At 47.6% G+C, this 18434-nt stretch overlaps 3 protein-coding genes across 3 annotated transcripts; all 3 read right to left on the minus strand.

Annotated features, from left to right (window-relative positions):
* Positions 1-1299: 1299 nt before the first annotated feature.
* Positions 1300-3648, minus strand: LOC118513794 (chitinase-like protein Idgf4). Its single transcript, XM_036059980.1, has 2 exons — positions 2959-3648; positions 1300-2686 (listed from the first exon to the last, which is right to left on the minus strand). The coding sequence occupies exons 1-2, from the start codon at positions 3089-3091 to the stop codon at positions 1479-1481; spliced, it is 1341 nt and encodes a 446-aa protein (XP_035915873.1). The 5' UTR covers positions 3092-3648; the 3' UTR covers positions 1300-1478.
* Positions 3649-4003: 355 nt separating this feature from the next.
* LOC118513795 (chitinase-like protein Idgf4) lies at positions 4004-6993 on the minus strand. The gene is made up of 3 exons (XM_036059981.1): positions 6718-6993; positions 4651-5374; positions 4004-4581 (listed from the first exon to the last, which is right to left on the minus strand). Exons 1-3 carry the CDS (start codon positions 6833-6835, stop codon positions 4107-4109), a joined length of 1317 nt encoding a protein of 438 aa, XP_035915874.1. The 5' UTR covers positions 6836-6993; the 3' UTR covers positions 4004-4106.
* A 1378-nt stretch (positions 6994-8371) lies between these two features.
* LOC118513796 (ejaculatory bulb-specific protein 3-like) lies at positions 8372-13081 on the minus strand. Its single transcript, XM_036059982.1, has 3 exons — positions 12938-13081; positions 9191-9448; positions 8372-8858 (listed from the first exon to the last, which is right to left on the minus strand). Exons 2-3 carry the CDS (start codon positions 9375-9377, stop codon positions 8674-8676), a joined length of 372 nt encoding a protein of 123 aa, XP_035915875.1. The 5' UTR covers positions 9378-9448; positions 12938-13081; the 3' UTR covers positions 8372-8673.
* Positions 13082-18434: the final 5353 nt, after the last annotated feature.

Consider the following 18434-nt stretch of genomic DNA (forward strand, 5'->3'; position numbering starts at 1 on the left):
AAAACATTAGAACAAGGCATACATTGTCATTGCGCGATTAAGAAAAAAAACGACCAACGTAAAGATCAAGGCGTTGTCGTAGGGCAGTGAAGAAAAGACCAATTGACGAATAGACCAGATGACGCGCAGGCAATAAGCAATAGGAAAATAGGCATACGCATTTGAACCACAGATGCACGATGCATTACCCATGGTCATAAAACGATAGGGTAACAATTGCCAGATATTGTAACATTACAGACCTCCTACACTAGCCGACGCCTGGCAGGGGTCAACGCATCAGCATACCGAATTAGGAAAAAGGAGATCGATGTAATGCTATTTCATGTTCTTTTTCCCACGGAATTTTAGTATATAAGACAGAATTTTTGGGGAATAAAAATTGACTTGTAATCCAGACCTCAACGAAGAAACTTGTGTTTCATTGTTTGGGTATCCATACAGAATCGGGAAAGTTTCACCTTTGCCTTCCCTCCGGAAATTGGTTACGCACTTTGGTGTCTCCCCAATCCGTCGGAAGAATTAGGCGAAATTAAGCCAAGCAAGAACCACGGTTAGAAACTTCTCCTGGTTATTCAGGAAAAAAGGCTAATCGTCTGATCGAGCTACGGCATTCCCGTTGTCCACGCCGAGTTAGTGTAGTGCGAGTCCGCCGCTAAAAACTTCTCCTGGTTTTCCAGGAAAAAAGGTTAGCCGCCTGATTCAAGCAACTCTGACAAGGCCAGGAATCTGCGCGGAGATCTCCGAATCGACCATTCCTTCGCGTGGTCGGTTCAACAACGGTTCGTTATCGAACTAACAAATGGTGGCTCCAGAGAGGAACTAACAACATGCATTGTGAAGTTTGCTGCTAGCGATTGCAGCCCGGAAAACATCCGGAAGGCCAATGCTAAAGTAACCAGAAGAAATCCCGCCCCGTCAAAGTTCCAGTCCCGGTCACCGGAATCGCTTCCAACAAGTTGTTGGTTTCGAGAGCTGTTTTTAGGGCGAACTCCATTTTCAAAATGCGCTCCAAACGCAAGCAAGCAATCCGTTTTTTCGAGGTACGGTAAATTTACTGAATCAAGCCAACCTTGTGCTGGGTTTCCCTCTTGAGTGTGTTTTCCTTTCGCTCGTACGCTCCCCTAACCCAAACAGGGCATCTGTGTGTTTTTGTTTTGCATGACGCAGTCCCAGCAAGAGGTCCCAGCAGCACACGGGTGCAATTACTTCCATTCTTCCCTATTCCTCACTATTTTTCTGACCTTCCGATAATAAAGAATTTGTAAGTGAATCCCCGGAGAAAACCGTCATAAAACATCTGATTCACCCAACTAACATGGATCAATATTAACCTTTTTATTCAAACGTAAAATAACAAGCTGTCCCAGCTTTGTCATGTCTTTGTGATAGAAATCTGTCATACAATCCTTCTTAAAGCTACACACGACAGCGCGTACTACCAGCTGGGACTTGGAGTCCTCCTATCGTCCTCCTTCTCACAGCCGATACTTGGCCGCCCGCAGTATTGGGAACTTATCGCCAGAGCACGTGCCACGGAAATCATCCAACCCCAGATCGTTGATCGAAATACCGCCCAATCCCTTCGCCTTCACGTACGCCGCCTTATTGCCGGCACTCTCCGGGTCCTCGTACGACAGCCAAATACCGTGCTCATCGTTCTCATCCGGAATACGGAACGCGTACGGACCGAATCGTTTCGTCGGATCGTTGATCTTGCGCAACGGATACTCGGCACCCTTCAGATTAGCATTGCCCGGGTTGGGTAGCTTAGCACACACCTCACCAAAACTATAGAACCCGGGAATGTTGGTGTACGGTCCGGCCGGAGATGGACCATCGGCAGGAATCGGTGGAACGCCGGTAATGCCCGAGTCACCCGTAAGCCGCCAGCCACGTCCGTACGTCGCAATACCGACGACGATCTTGTCCAGTGAGGTGCCCTGCGAATGCCAGGCCTTCACCTTATCGTCCACATTGTTACCCTTGACGCGCTCACTCGGTTCGTAGATCGGTGCCGTATAGTCTCCCTCCTTCGGGTTACGCTCCGGTGTTTGCTGATCGTACGCCGCAATGTTCACGTAGTCAACGTTATCCTTCAAGAGGGGAATGTCCAGGAAAATGGTCTGATTCACGTGCGGGAGCTGCGTGAACCCAATCTGGAACTTATCGTGCGCGAACGCATTCTTCAGATCACGCACCAGCGCCGTAAACTCTTCCCGATGCTCGTCCGCCTTCGGATCGAGGATGCTGTCCCCGGTGAACAGCTTCTTGAACCCATGCCACAGCTTACCGGTGAATCCGCGAATACGTTTCGGTTTCGTCTGTGGGAACTGCCAGGCCAGATCGAGCCCATCAAAGTCGTACGTCTTCAGCAGCGAGTACGCACTGTTCACGAACGCCGTACGCGATCCGCCCGATTCCAGCAGCGTCAGATACTTCTCGAACGGCTTCTCTTCGCCCACATCGTAATAGTTACCGACGCTCAGGAACACTTTCAGCCCGGGGTAACGCTTTTTCAGGGTCGTCACTGCGCGATAGTGGCTCTTGCCCGAGTCCAGATCAAGATCATCGTTCAGCGCAGACAGTCGGTAGGTTTCGGGGTGCACTCGGGCATAGCCGTAGATAAGATGGGTACAGAACGGCAGCGCTAGCTCAATATCGGACACGGTCACTTTACCTAGACCTGGAAAGCGAGAGGAAGAGGGAGATAGAGAGAGAGAGCTCATGAGAATCTCTGTAGGTCAGACCGGAGGGACGATCGAGACGGGATAAGACAAGCGATCAAGTGATTAATTTACTCTGCCAATTTAGCAAATGATCGTGCCTGTACAACGCCTTTTCTAACGCTTGGAAATGCCACTTGGCCTTATCACTTTAACACGCACACACACCAAGAAACACCGTAAGTGACGTTAATTAATCACAGCGTAAGGTACCACAGGGTTCTGTACTAACCTTCTGCCAGCGAATTGTTGCCATTGTAGTAGCAAAGCACCTTCGGCCCCGTGGTAGCATTTTGTGCCTGTGTGCCGGACACTCCAAACAATGCCAGCACCAGCGCTAGGACGCCTAGCCTCATCGACCACATATTTGCCAGCTACTCGCAGAACTCAGACACACGGATAGATGTTTCTAGCAGCTTCCACGACGACTTCGGACAGAAAACTGATACGAACGGCCCGGTTCAGATCAGCTCTTATAACGACACGAGCGCTGGTGAGTCGCGGGATGCTGCACAAACGCACGACAGTGTTGGTGTGTCCCTATCGTGTCCTAAAACACTCTCGATGAGTGATCGCTTCACTCTCACTCGATCACTCACTGTCTGAGATTAACGAGCAGCAGGCAAAGCCACTGATGCACACCAAAATCGAGAGTTCCAGAGAGTCCTCTTGAGCTTCCTCTTCTTCTTCTTCTTCCAATCAATTCAATTTGCCGGACCGGTTTCTATCTTAAAAACTGGATTTGTCTAATTTCATTTGTTTTGTGATGATTTATGTTTCGTCTTCTCCCGATCCCCGATGACCCCGGTTCGAAACTAGTTCGACCTTACGATGATTTATAGTGCTACAACCCGCCTTGACAAGATCTCATCAGACGATAGATCGCGATCGTGTCGAACTCTTCTTGATGCTTATTTACCTTCTTCTAGCTGGGCAATAAACACGATTGTTCGTTTATTTGGACACCGCTGCCTAGGGTTGTGCGATGATGTTTTGTTGATGCTGTGTCACTCTTCTTGTTAGCCAACGATAATGCCGGTTGTTTACTTCTCGCCGTCTTCAGGGTAGCTCAATTGATCACGCTCCCCTAACGAGATTGTTTTGCTCGTGGTGGACCGTAGAGTGACGAAGATTTCGACGAATTGAACAGCTGACGATCATAATAAATTAAGAAAAGCCGGCTGATACTGTTACTGATAGTGCCGTTGGACATAACTTACTCACGAGTAATTCGCAAAAGTGGTACACTCATACGGTAAACAAAATGATAAGTCGGCTCCTACACTCATACATTTTTATGTTTTTATTCAAAATTAATCATTATCCTCTAAAAAACTCAACGTTTCCCATGTCGATTGCCTGAATCAACTCTAGCACGCCCTACAGCCGGTACTTGGCCGCACGCAGAATCGGGAACTTCTCGCCAGCACAGCTACCACGGAAATCATCGTACGACAGATCGTTGATCGCGATGCCGCCCAGATTCTTGGCCTTCGCGTATCCTGCCTTGTTTCCTGCCGTGTCAGGATCCTCGTACGATACCCACACACCGTGCTCACCGTTGCTGTCCGGAAGACGGAACGCATACGATCCGAACCGCTTGGTAGGATCGCCAACCTTGCGCAGCGGAGCATCGGCACCCTTCAGAGCGGTGTTGCTAGGGTTCGGTAGCATGGCACAAACCTCGGCCCAGCTGTAGAAGCCTTCCGTTTGTGTCTGGGGACCAGGGTTCGCGGGACCATCGGCGGGCAGTGGAGGAACGCCCGTAATTCCAGAGTCACCCGTCAGCTTCCACGAACGACCGAAGGTGGGAATGCTGACGATCAACTTAGTTGCTGGAGCACTTGCCTGAAGCCTAAGAGAGATAGTAAAGCACACCTTTTAATATCCATCGATAGGTCAATGAGACAGAATAGCTACTTACCAAAGACGGACCTGTCCATCCACATTGTTTCCGGGCACACGATCGGTCAGCTCGTACAGAGGTGCAGCATGATCCGCTTCCTTCTTGTTGCGCAGCGGAGTCTGCTGATCGTACGCAGCAATGTTCACAAAGTCCAGGTAGTTAATAATGGCCGGAATGTCCATAAACACCGACGAGTTAACGTGCGGCAGCACAGTGATACCCAGCTGATATCCGTCCGATCGGAACGCGTTCTTCAGCTCACGCAGAAGCGCCGTAAACTCCTCCCGATGCTCGTCAGCCTTCTCGTCCAGCACGCTGTCACCGCTGAACACTTTCTTGAATCCGTGCCACACACCGCCGAGCGTGGAGCGAACCTTCTTCGGCTTGTTCATCGGGAACTGCCATTCCAGATCGACACCATCGAACCCGTACGTCTTCAGCAGCGAGTACACCGAGTTGATGAAGGTGATGCGAGCCGCACCCGACTCAAGCAGCGTAAGGTACTTGATCGAAGGCTCCGAGAACTTGTAGCCTCCGAGTCCGAGCAGCACCTTCAGCGAAGGATATTTGCTCTTGAGCTGCGTCACCGCACGGTAGTTACCCTTGCCCGTGTCCAAATCCAGGTTCGGTTGACGGCTAACTGCTTTGTTGGTTTCGACATCGATGCCGGCATAGCCGTACACGAGATGAGTACAGAAGGGCAGCGCGGTATCAATGTCAGCGAGCGATACCTTTCCCAATCCTGTTACGAAAGCATACACGAGTAAGGGTCAGAAATGTGTCAACATTCGGTTAGGTTCTTTAGGTTAGGTTCTTTTTATAAGACTTCACAGCTGCACCGTAAGAGTGGCTCCTTATCGGCATGTGCTCGGTGATCTACGTGATCTTCGGGGGCAACCAGTTCAAACTAATCCAAACAGCCGGCTAAAAGGTTATCGTCGGTTTCACGGGAGTGAATCTTGACTCTGTCCAAAAGTGATAATCAATGGCGAAAGTGGAACTCCGTGAGCTGAATCCAACTTTTTCTTCCCCAAACGGTGCCATTACCCAACCTGAGCTCTCGAACGAAACCGATAACGAACGAAGTACACAGACAGAAAAATCCCCACCGGGGTGGATTTGATGTGAATTTTTCCTACCCAATACACCTAGAAGACCTATCAAATGGTGACCAAATGAGTTTTTGTGTTGCTTACGTAATTTGCAGTGATTTTTGCTAGGTTTGCGCTTTGTTTACAATCTTGTAGAGTATGTGTCTGGGGCGTTTCAGAACATTCTAGCATTGGTCAAGCTTCGTTGAATCTGGACTTTGTTGACTTCGGTGTGCCGCTTGGATGGGTGATAATTGCTTGCTCGCTTGCGGCCAAACAATCATCTTTGAGGAGAATAAATATTGTGGCCGGCTCGTGTAGAGCTCGTGCTCGAGGTCGTTTTAGTATTCAAATTGTCCACTACCCGACATCAGGTCTCGGAATTGTTAAACTAGACGTTAAACCAAATTACAGCTTGCTGGACGAAATTGGCAGATCGTTAGAGAGATGCAGCACAATTAAATGTACCAGAGCAATCTACATAAATTTCTTATTGCGTTCGTAAGTGAAGTAAGTTTCCAATAAAACGTGCCCTCGTGATGTCACTGATATCACTGGCAGCTTATTAACATTTTAAGTAGTTTCTTCTTCCGGCTTTCCGTAGGCTAACTTTAATTAACTTCATTGTTCCCGGAAGATCACTTCGATCTTCTAGCTTCTTGATCTTGATCGTAGCAAGCAAGTAGGCAACCTCCAAACCGGCTAATCATGAAATCGAATCACAACCATAACAATAACGCTCTTCCCCGGACTCTTGTCCGAGGAAGCAATTGAAAATGGAAAGAGCGTTGTGTGGGAAAGAAAGAAAAAAAGTAACCCGACAATCACACGCAAACATTACCAATTCGAGGCTCGTCCCCGTGTGGGCCCATAAATCGGTCTAGGTCGACAGTGCCAGCCCCGGATGACATCACCTTTTCGCAGCACCGTATTCAATTTCGCACCCGGCAGTGACAGAGAGCCACGCCGTACCGGTCCGTTGACCGTGACTTACCTTCGATCAGGAAGTTGGACGCATCGTAGTAACACAGAACCTTCGCCTGCTGCGATTGCACGTACTGGCTGCTGGCTACCACTAGCAGCAGCGCGACGCCAAGCTTCTTCCACCACATGATGAAGGATGTACGGACGAACGGACGCACGATGTCCTTCAAGTTCACACACACTCACACAGAGACACACAAAGCTGAGAAGATGCCGGTTACGCAATCACTGCACCGATCAGACCGGAGCAAACGAAATGGCCGAGTTCCGACGGTTGGAGCTTGGTTTTATAACGTGCCTGCGTTGGGTTGCGCACTCAGACCGCTCATACTCCCTTCTCGGCAGGTATTGCGGTTTGATCTCGTGAGAGCAGGCACTCACTCGCAGCTGTCAACCTCGGTTCGCTTGGAAGACGATGATCTTTGAAAGCTTCGAAAGCTCTCCGTAGATCGCTTGGATCGCTGTTTGAACTTAACAAGGTGGGTGGAGTTAATTTTTTAAATTTTTTGTCTGAATTCTGGTGAGATTCAATTTTAAATTCCGTTTATGAAAGCAACTTCCAAGGAACAAAAGAGCGCCTCAATATTTAAACCTCATGCAACTCATCACCAATCTAAACGTGAGCTTTGCTTAAGCAAACTTTTCCTATATCCTCAACCAGAGTCATAAATAACTGGCGATAAAGGCATATTTGGATCAACTTGTCACCATGACTGCATCAACCCTCTTAGTAACCATTCAACTGGCCACCCCATTCCTGTCCGCTGTTGCATATTTATTTACTATTCCAACTTCAACCAACAAGCAACTTCCCGTTCGTTACGTTGACAAGCCAGAAGAAGCGGAACCGAATGTGTAAACAACACCCAACACTCCGGAACTGGTGGGTCCTGACGACAACTACAACGTGCTTAATAGAAATGAAATAGGTTGTAACGTTTCAAACCAACAAAACAACTAGAAGTTTGGTCCCACTTTTTTTGTTCTCCTCTTCTTCAGTCAAGATTGCACGGGTGAGATAAGCATGCAGCAGCGTGCAGAGGAGTGTTGACGTGCTGCTGGCGCTTCTGTCCCGCAAGGACACGTCCGATCAACGATAGCATTCTTCTTTGTGCGCTTGTCGAGTGTGCCGTGCCAGGCGGAACGCATTGTTTGCCTAACCGACTGCCCGGCTGTCTGACATCGACTGCAATGTGTGTAGCTGGCCCAGAACGAAACGGACGCGTCCTTCCGAGCTGGGACCGAGTTGGGAAAATTGGAGCTGAAAAAACATGCTGCATGTTGGCCGCCCTCCCTCTATGCATGCAATCGCCCACCCCGGGTGGATGCATTTATTCATGGACTATGTTTACACACTTGGAATAGACACGATTATGCTCCGCCGTGCCGTACTCGTGCCCGTGCCAGGGTGTGGTGAATTTGCGTAATTTTCTGGAACTTGTCAGACTGCACAGTACTGCACGGCAGGAACCTGGCAGGAAATTGAATTCCCCGGTCCTGTCGATTCCGAATAATAAACAACTGCCCCAAAACGGAATGGTGGATGTTAGAACGAGCGGTTGTATGTTTTCCTTAGAATCTTCATCACACTCTGTCGCTCTCGACCAGCTTGTCCCTAGTAACGCGGAACTTTAAACGACTTCAGAACGATGCACACTCGCATGTTTGTTATTCTAAGGGGTTGGTTTGTTTTATTATCAATTCTCGGACAGAAAATCAAATAAATTATGGCTCTTTACAACGTCACCTGCCAACGTATCCTATCCTCTACTTCCGTGAGGAACACTGCGTATGTTCAAAATGAGTATAAGAAAACAAAAAATCCTCCTCCAAACAAAAATGCATCTTCAGCAGGTGAACCATTACGCACACAATTATATCACATTCTTCAACAACAAGTCCTCACTCCGCAGTGCTCATGCTAACAAGTCGCTCGAAGTCCTCTGGATGCTTTGCCCTTAGCTCTCTAGGATCGCTTGTTGAGCTTCTCGTACTTGCTCTTGTAGATGCCTTCCGGGTCGTACTTGTCGAGCAGCTTCTTCCATTCCTGTGGCTTACGGTCCTCGAGATGGGCGATTACCTTGCGGGAGCTGGTCTTCTGCTTCTCGCTACACTTCTCGCAGTTCGTTTTCAGCGCATCGGGAAGCGTTTCTGTGGAGCAAAGGAGAAATTAGCCCTCTGAATTAGCATTCATTCATAGCCGAGTGCATGGTCGGATTCGTATGCACTTCTGGGTGGGAAATGACTCTTCCCATAGCTTCGCTAAGCTTCTTTTCTTTTCCATATCAATCTTGAACAAAGAGCATTAGCTAGTTTGAAGATTCTTTTCCCCCATTTCCGGTATCTCTATGTTTCCAACTATTTTTGGATACTAATTCTGCTTCAGGATTCGAGATTTTGAATGCCTTGCACTCATCAATTTAAAGCGAAATTTGAAAGAGTCCTCCTCCGAATCCCACCCCAACTTCGCACCAGCTACTTACTCTTCAGCTCTCGGCCCTCCTGGGTGCACGGTCCCTTATCCAGCAGACACTTGAGGTAGTTGTTGAGAATTCGGTCGTTCGACAGCACGCGGTCAACGTCGATGTTGTCGAACTTGTCGGTGTACTTCTGGGCGCTGGCCAGCACCACCACCATCGCCAAAAGGGCAACCATTGTCAGGTGCTTCATTGTGCTGTGCTGTTGATTTTTGTTGCTGTTTACTGTTTGTCTGCTCGTCTTTGTTCACCTTGTTGAACTGTCTGGAATTGGAAGGAAGAAAGAGCGATTGTTAGAACTTGTCAATGGGGAAGTTGGATTTACATTTTAAATCATTCCTCTTAAAGGTAGACATTGATTGAATCGGGAGAAATGATTTGAATGGACACTTAGCACTGGGAGAATGAATTCTTTGTCCGGACCAAACTCTACGGTTTTATTTTTCCCAATTTTGCACCATTTTAATTGCACTTCCAGCTCTCAACATTCTGGTCGTAAAACTCACGCGATCGATTCGAACAAAACAACAAAACTCACACTAATCCCCCACCATTAGTCGTGCTAACTTGCAGCGCGATTACAACGTATTGCGTTCAAATTCCGAGCGCCATAAAAAATTATCGCTCATCACCATTCCAATCACGCGGGTACGGCTGCCGAGGGTGGGGCGTTCGCGCTTTGTGATGCTCCAACAACAGACCCAGCAAGGAGTTTACGGCGTTGAATTGCGGCGGCGAAACGAAGCGAATCGTTGAAGGATACAATTCCATTCCAAAATACCATTTATTCGACCTGGTCTCCCAGTGGCTGGTTCAAGTTCAGGCAGAGACGAGACAAGAACTGTTCTTCAGACGATGTTTCGACGAGCTCGCCAACAATCGAACTTGTCAACATCTCTACAAGCATCGTTTAATCGTCTCCGAATTTGTTAAACGAATTCTCCCTAAACGAGCTACCGAAGCACTCGATAACATTATTATTATTTGTGACACTCTTTTGCCATAAAAAATCCACGACAGAAGCATGAGCCTTCCAGACTGAATGATACTTTTGCTAAATAATTCTCCAAACGAGATTAGATGATCATTAAAGAATCTTCTCCGCAGCCATCGCCGTCGTCATCGTCTGAATTCAATTTAATCTGTTACAGATGCTACTGCCTGGCATCTATTATAACGCCAAGCATTGGACCATTATTGCATTAGCATACCGAAAAACCCCAAGTTTGTTGCAGGAACTGGCTCACCATTGCCACCGACGGTGAAACATCGCGGGTAACGTTTCACGTTTTTCGCCAAATCAAATTATCGTCCCTTTCTTCAACCGTCAAAGCGCCGGAGCGATTTTCCTCTCCAGTGGCACCGGTAATTAATGTAAATCCGACAAATTACCCAAATTTACATCGACTCTCCCTCTCTCACTTCGGAGGGTGGCGAAGGTTCTCTGTTGACGGTTTTATGTCGTCTGACTGTGGCACAAGCGTTTCATCAGGTCATCGTAAACTTGATAAATCGTTGCCGCGGTAGGCGGCAACATGCTTTTGGGTGTTGCAAAGTAAGCGATCCATAAAATTGATATATTTGTGTAATGTTTTAAATTTATGAAAATTTAAATCCTCCCGAAGGATGCTTCTTCACGACCATTGCGTAAGGGGCGAGAAGGAAGGAGTTCCAAAACAATTTTCCCCAGCTTTCAAGACAGGATATAAATTCAATTTCGTGGTTTACATATTTACACACAAAATATAGAAAAAAATCCCTTCTTGTAGATATGCGTAGCTACACGTGTATCACGTGCTCAAACCGCGCTTGGAGCTCCCGATTTTCCAACCGAGTAAAGTCTAATCGATTGTGGAATTGATGTGCGAAACATCCTGGTCGACTTCCACGGTTAACCAACCAACGCAACAAAATGGATTCAAATCGATTCCAAGAAAAACGAGAACCAATTTTGGGCTGCTATGCTCGAAGAACTCTTTGATGATGTGCGGTTAGTGTGGTGCTATACATTTCGCTCCATTAAGCATTGCTGTAACTCAATAAACGATTTAAATTTTTAAACCCTCAAACCCGATTAACAAAACCTTCAAAGTCGTCTCCTCGTACCTGGGACCTCTAACCCTAAGAATGAAATCTCAACCTCAATCACCGAGCACAACCTTTAGAAGTCTAATGATTCGTATGCTAATTGCAGTTCACATTACCACGCCACCTTCTCCCACGTGCAATGACCACTTCAAGGGCTCAAGGGTCCGAGCGAAACTCATCGGTGCCATAAAAAAAGGTGATTCAGCTCAGGCGCCTCTCACCCGTGCCGAGCGTTGCTGAGCAAATACAAACCGACAGTGTCAATAATTTTCCAATGCTTATTACACGCGTACGCACGTCAAAAGGCGCACTTTGCGCCAGGTTCTTTGCGTCATGAGCGCACCGAAAGAGATGAGAGCTATAAAAATGGCAGCAATATCGCAAGCGCGATCCGGCACGCAACAGATGCACTCTGCTATTTGACACCGGTCACCATAAACCAACAAATTAACGTCTTTTGCACACGTAACCAAGTTTCTTCACACCGCTGAGGCACCGTGAAGAAAGGTGTGTCGATGCGTCTTCAACAACAAAAGCGACAGTGATACATCAGCCGAGCCGAGGTCTGACGTCGGCTGACCATGACATGAACTTGGCCAACATTGTTATGGCTCACTTTTGGCTACAGTCGGCCTCCTCCCAAACGCCGCCAGCCGACGCGCAATTATTCGTTTACCGCTTCCTACTGCTCGCAAACAGGTCCCATCACGCAATAAAGTGTCATAATAATTAAAATCCCAACCGTCGAGTCGACCGTGTGCCCGTCTGTGTTACAAAACTAATTTCTTGATTACCTTCCCGCAACATTAGCGTCCAGACGGCAACTGCAGGAGGACCTTTGGCCGAATGAGAAAACATGTTGCATGTGTACGATTTTAATTAGACGCTCAAGTACCGTAGTGGGGTGTCCGTAAGTCCACGGACACCACAGAAGCTCGCCTCGTCGGATAAGTAGGCGGCTGCCCGTCGACGCCATATCTCGCTATCAAAAAGCATCATAGCTGGCGGCGACATAACCTCCCACCAGCCCATTCAAAGACACCGGTAGCGCATGGGTACGATCACTTCGATCGTGTGCTACATTTCGGTGTCACTTTTGCAATGTCCAGCACCTCTGGTTGATCACCCTCAACTTCAGCCCCAGTCGCCTCGGCCACCTCCATTATGGTCCAATTTTGGAGCTTGATACTCGGTGGTGGTGTGCCGAACCGCCGCCCGACCCGATGTCCACGGCAGTAATTACATAAGCCAGGGCGCCCAGTCGGTCGTCGGCGTGGTCTACATTTTGCGCACCGGGCGACATCGATCGCCACAAAAAGCTTTACCCTTGTACATGCTCGCCAAAACCCACAGCAACCACAACCGAAGTGCGTTCACTTCATTTCAATACGGACAAAACCGCACCGGATGGTCCATGGATCGTGTGGCTGTTTAAATGCCTCACGTGCAATAAGTGCACATGGGGCCAGCTATGGATTATGAAATGGGCGCCGCTTTTTAAATGCAATATTATATCACCAATATCTCCCAACGGAAAATGCCTCTCCCATTGCTCTATAGAAAATTGGCTTTCCATCGGTTGCAAACTCAGAAGAATCGAAACGCAAACACACACACATAGATACACTCGGGACACTGACGGCAATTGATCGCTTTCCCTCTCACCTGGGCTCAACTCCACGCGGCTAGTTTTCACTTTCGTTCACGAATCGGACAGCGAAAATGGTGGACAACGGACACGCAAGCTCCGTACGCAACTCTCTATCGGTCACTACTAAACGCTACCGCCGGACCGTACCTTTGTTTTTATACGTTCCACCACCATCATCACCACCACCACCACCAACTACGATCACCAGCAACAACAACAACAGCCAGAGTACCTGAGTCCCCTCTACCTCGTTTGGCTGAGCACCATAAACATTCAAGTCGCTCTATGTTGGGCACGTTTCGTTTAAGAGTAGACCCTCGTACCGTACAAACCGGACGACATCCCTAAACATGGCTAGCCCTAAAGCAGACTAATGTCACAAAGAAGACCTCCCCGAGACTTGCGTGCGGTGAGGTACAACGAGTGAGGTTTAAGGTTGCCCCTCAGTAACGGGAAATGCGTAGAACGAACCCGCTCAGTTCTGACTTTGAAACATCTCTCATATCCGTACCTTCTTAGCTCTGGCAGGCCTTTTCAAGGCATCCCCAAAAATGCGCCACAAATACTCCCCAAATTATGATGGATGTACGAGATATTCTTGGACCTCGAATGATGGATGGTCAAGATTCAAGCGCTGGCGCTTTCCGATATCCATGCATGTGTCACTAACTGGTTCTCGATGGCAGTATGGTTGCAGCGAACGCCGTTGCAAACTGGTTCAGCGTTCCAGTGCAGTACCCGCCAGCTGACGAAATGTATAGCGCCCCAGCAATGTAATGCCCGGCGATGCAATGTTGCAGCATAAAGGCTCCGGAGTTCGTTCACTTTCGGACTGGTTTGCTGGATTTCCCACCAGAATTTCCGTGCATCACGTGTTTCTGATGTGGATTTGATTTTTCTTGATGCTATCCGGGACGATGATGGATGGAACTGATTTCTTTTTGTTTTCAAGAGAAAAGCGTCTCCATGTAGTATCGTCATTGATTTCTAGAAGCCTTCGTTAGCGCTACTTCAAAAAAAGTCTCCGTTCCGCATTTGCCTCACCAATCAGCATTACGAGTTTTACCGTAATGGGAAGGAATTCTCGGAAGTCCGTGTATGCGACATCGTCACTAATTAATTAATCAACAGCTCAACAATGCCACTCCGAATGCGTCTCAATGGTTCAATCGCATCAAACAAACTTCCCGGAGGGGCGTTAGCTTCCCCGTTAGGATCAAAAGCGCGATTGCAACGTTGTCGCTCATTAGCAACACGTGCATCAGCGTCCTCCATTCAACTTCGATTCCATCATCATCGTGAACGACGCGAAAAGGATCATACACGCTCTAGTTCGTCGTTTTTGCAGAAAAAAGCCCTTCCATGGCCTCACATTCCGCACCGCAGCCATCGATTTATGGGGCCAACTGGTTACGCTTCTACGCATTTGCCGCCAGGAAGCTAGGTCGCGAAGGTCGCACCCCAGACCGCATCTCGCGCTGGGGCAGTATGAGAAATTCGTAAGCTCACTGAACTAAAACACACACCCGGCCCGGTGCTCGCATAATCAATTGAGTGGAAAGCACTTGGCTTTGGGTCATGTTGATGGGGCAATTCTTTGTGCTGTGCTGCGTGGCTCTGATGAGTCAGTAATGGGTGTTTGTTTGTTAACGGTTGAGAACTTCTAGATTAAGGTTTCAATTACGAAGCTCAATGAATCCTCAAGATCACGATCCAAATCAAGCCTAATTGTCATATGCCATATCACCACACGCTATTGAAGTTCAAATCTAGTTTACCAATCGAATTAAACACAATCGCTTGCTGCGATTGTCGCCATGACAGCATCCCACCTACTACATCCCTCGCCGACGAAAATGACATTAGGCTTGAACCTTTTAGTGACATCAGTGACATCAGCAACAGCAAGCACGGAGAGAGAAGGTGGAAAATAAATCACTTTTTCCCGGGCTGCCCGAAATCTGATTGTCTCAAGCTGTCGGAAGTGTCGGCTTTGTGTGTGTGTGTGTTTCTTCCCCACCCCCCACTTTGTTCCCAACCCAAGTTTTCCCGCAAAAAACGGGAAAACATACCAGAGAACAGAAAAGCTCCCTCTCTCTTATCGCTTCGCCGGCAACTGACAGCTTTGACACTTGGAATATGGAACTTTTGTTTTTATGTGCGTGTGTTTGTTAGAATCGCCGAGCTGAAAACAAAAAGTGTCGTGTGTGAACGGCTGTGTGTATAGAAGTACTTATTGTTATCATCGTGTATCATCGTGTTTGGTATTGGGCCTCCCAGGGAAAGCCCAGCCTGAAGTTGAGTAACTTTTGCAATTCTTCGTTCATTTCTGTCTGCCTGGTGTGTCGTTGTGCGTGTTCACAAAAAAGGCATACTCTTCTTTGTTTTGGGTGTTTTTGGTTTGCACTAAAAATATACTACTACCACCGGGGATTGTTTTCTATATGATTGTCACCCAAAAACTGGTGGATAAACATTGTACCATGTTGGCAGCGGACGTACGTGCGTGTACCTCGTGTATGTGTTTTTTCGAGAATGGTGGTTTTCTCGTGAAGGTTGCTGGAACTCGGAGTATCGGAATGGGGGCTGGGGGTATGAGTTTTAGGAAAAACCCAAATCGTCTGCCCCACCACATGTCCGTGGCACCTTCTCGAGCTTTTCAACTTACATGGCGTTGCGTGACGGATCGAGTCACATCGACACCATCGGGAAGATGATATCTGAAGGTGGGAAAAGTAGAGTGCAATGATTAAATAGACTGGTAGGTTCATTCGTAAACAAATCGGTCGATTTAAGTTTTCGTAATGCTCCGTGGAAATCCCAGCGTATGTGAAAGGAAACACCTTCGGACGAGAGATCATCCAAAGTTGAAGTTGAAATGACAGATTCGTGGTACAAGGTGAGTAAGTTCTTAATGCTAATTCAATGTATTCTCGATATCAAACAATGATTCTAAAATTCCCAGAATATTGAGTTCTTCGCAGTCGATGAATCCCTGGATTTGAACAGGAAAATAGGAATCAGTTACACAAAATAGCTCCCGAACATGGAAACCCCCGAACGGAAATGGAACGAATCATCCGATCTCGTTCCACGTTTGCTCATCAACACATTTCCCATTTTCACCCGTTTTTCCCATACACTTTCCACGTGCGCTCGAGCACCCAGGAGAACATAGGGCGCCCCCTCCATTAGTCCCCACGGTACACGCGCTACAGCAATTGTACTATTTTGTTAACGATAATTATGCGGTCTAGGTTCATCAGCAATCGTGCTATGCAAATGCATCATGCGCTATGGCTCGTTCTCATTAGCCTAACCGATGCCTGATGGATGGACTCCCCGAGAAGCGCCGGGCGGGCAACACCATTAGTCAACAACAACCCCTACACAACAGGCACAGGCACACGGGCATTCGAAACAATCGTTCTGATTTCAATGTTGATTTTATCGTTGCTCTTGCTCCAATCGATTATTCATGCCCGGTAAGGGTGAATTTCACTCTTTTTGTGTGAATTAGCTTCAAGACTTTGTGCTCTTTAGCTACGAGCGAATAAAAATAACTCTTCCGAAATTGATGCTGCATAAATTCTTTCCACCTCCACATGGAGCTGCATTCAATCAGCATCAGTGATGTAATCTCATCACCCATAGTCTAAGGGAACCAACCTCCTTCAGCTCGGTATGCGAAAGCGTCTGGGACGGGATTATGGATTTTGGTTCCCTTTTTCTTCTCGAACTTTTCTTTTTCTTAGAAGCTCCGCATCCGCAATCGGCTACATAGTCTGATAAATATTTCATTCGCTTCTCACACCACCCAAAAACACACACAGGAAAAAGGCTGACGCATAAGCCTTGCCCAACATTCGACCGGAACGTCCACGTCGCCATGCGCCGGGGACAATTTGTAATCAGATGGATTTTCTTTCCATCTTTCGCCACACATGTCCACACCGACGTATCCAGCTGAAACGGGAGGGTTTGGAATTCTCTGGAGCTTTGTGTGCGATTTTTCCTACGCTTGGTCGTCCATCGTGCCTGAGCCATCTTTGCCTTGCCAGCGTGAACGAATGCAGTCAAGCTGACGGGAATTTCAATATGTGTTCTTCTTTGCACTTCTTTGCACTCGCGCGTCTGTCTCGGGTTTGGTTGCATCGACAATCCGCCCAGACGCAAGCTGGAATGGGATAGTTCTCGGGAAAGCCTCACCCATGTAAATCCCCACCTGATGGATGGAATCTGCAGCACGAAGCTCTACAAAAATGAAAAACATGTCCAACATCGCCGCACGTGTCCCTTCCCATGTGTTCCTTAATAAATATTCAAACTGATGCCTGGTCACATCTTCCTGTCAGGAGCTGACGACATTCAAATGACGTCCAGCATTAGGGAGACTTCTACTTGGAAAACTCTTTTAAAGGTTAGGCAACACGCATACCGACAACAAAATGCGCTATATTTCATTTATCAAACTTTTCAAATCACTTTCTCTCCTCGTCTTTTCCAGATACACAAAAGGTGAAGCTCGGTGTGCCATCCTAATGCCAAACGTGCCCATGGCCAACTGGCCCACTGGCACCTGCATTAGCGAAATTACGTTTCGAAAAACTTTTTTTTTCTCGGCTTCATGCCATCTTTTCGCTTCTGCATTGCTGCTCGATTTAGCGCCGGTAAGTGGATTGTCCGTCAAATTTTTGAAGAACCTCGGGGTTTGGGGTGCACTTGCAATTTTCAATTTCTCTCCAGCGCTCGTTGGGATCGTTTAGTTTGACGGTGCCATTCACATTCACAACCTTCTCGCTTCCTCGAGAGAAAGTTTCCAGCCGAACGGTGTCGTTTCATTTGCGTTTATTGCGAATAAGATATTCTCAAGAAAATGAGCGATCTTATCTTACTACTTAAAGTAAATGAAAATAAAGTTCTTTGCAATGTTCCTGGCTATTTGAAATGGGCAGTGGTCTACGAGAGCGCCACCTATATCTCGATATTTGAACCATTAGAGGAGCGCCTGTGCATAGGCAATTCGCATATCACCAACGATCATATCTCACTTTTTTCTCTGATTTTTGCTGAGTTCGAATGGAATCAAACAAGCTAAAAACCTTGTAAACGTGCAATAAACGTAAACGCTATAGCAAAATAGCCTTCCAGGCAATTTGCAAGGCGACAGCAACGGTTAAAAGTAAGCCCTACCGTCAACGAACAACATACGGTACAATCTACTTCTATGGTTTCCCTTCACACGTGCACCTCACTCGCGGCACCACCATGCAACCAGATACGGCACAAAATCAGCCTCCCCAAACTCAACAACCTGTGCGCATATACGTCCGTTAGATTGAGATCTTCCGCTTCCGGAACCACGTAATGGAACGAACAGCTATATTTGATTGCCCACAGTGCCTACCGCAGCGCACCTTCATCCCAACTATCGTGCTTCGACAACGTGCAACAGGAGTCGTATGACTTTTGAGAGTTATGAGCCACCATCACCGAACCACCGTCGCGTGG

This window comes from Anopheles stephensi, chromosome 3 (genome assembly GCF_013141755.1).
Source record: "Anopheles stephensi strain Indian chromosome 3, UCI_ANSTEP_V1.0, whole genome shotgun sequence".
NCBI classification, from domain to species: Eukaryota; Metazoa; Arthropoda; class Insecta; order Diptera; family Culicidae; genus Anopheles; species Anopheles stephensi.

Bases quoted from the DNA above. Each gene is read 5' to 3' on its own strand.
- LOC118513796 (XM_036059982.1), bottom strand. From the start codon at position 9,377: ATGAAGCACCTGACAATGGTTGCCCTTTTGGCGATGGTGGTGGTGCTG. The intron at 8,859-9,190 runs GTAAGTAGCTGG...TTTGCTCCACAG, and splicing joins GGAGGGCCGAGAGCTGAAGA to AAACGCTTCCCGATGCGCTG.
- LOC118513795 (XM_036059981.1), bottom strand. From the start codon at position 6,835: ATGTGGTGGAAGAAGCTTGGCGTCGCGCTGCTGCTAGTGGTAGCCAGC. The intron at 5,375-6,717 runs GTAAGTCACGGT...CTTTCGTAACAG, and splicing joins GTCCAACTTCCTGATCGAAG to GATTGGGAAAGGTATCGCTC. The intron at 4,582-4,650 runs GTAAGTAGCTAT...TATCTCTCTTAG, and splicing joins GATGGACAGGTCCGTCTTTG to GCTTCAGGCAAGTGCTCCAG.
- LOC118513794 (XM_036059980.1), bottom strand. From the start codon at position 3,091: ATGTGGTCGATGAGGCTAGGCGTCCTAGCGCTGGTGCTGGCATTGTTT. The intron at 2,687-2,958 runs GTTAGTACAGAA...CTCGCTTTCCAG, and splicing joins CAACAATTCGCTGGCAGAAG to GTCTAGGTAAAGTGACCGTG.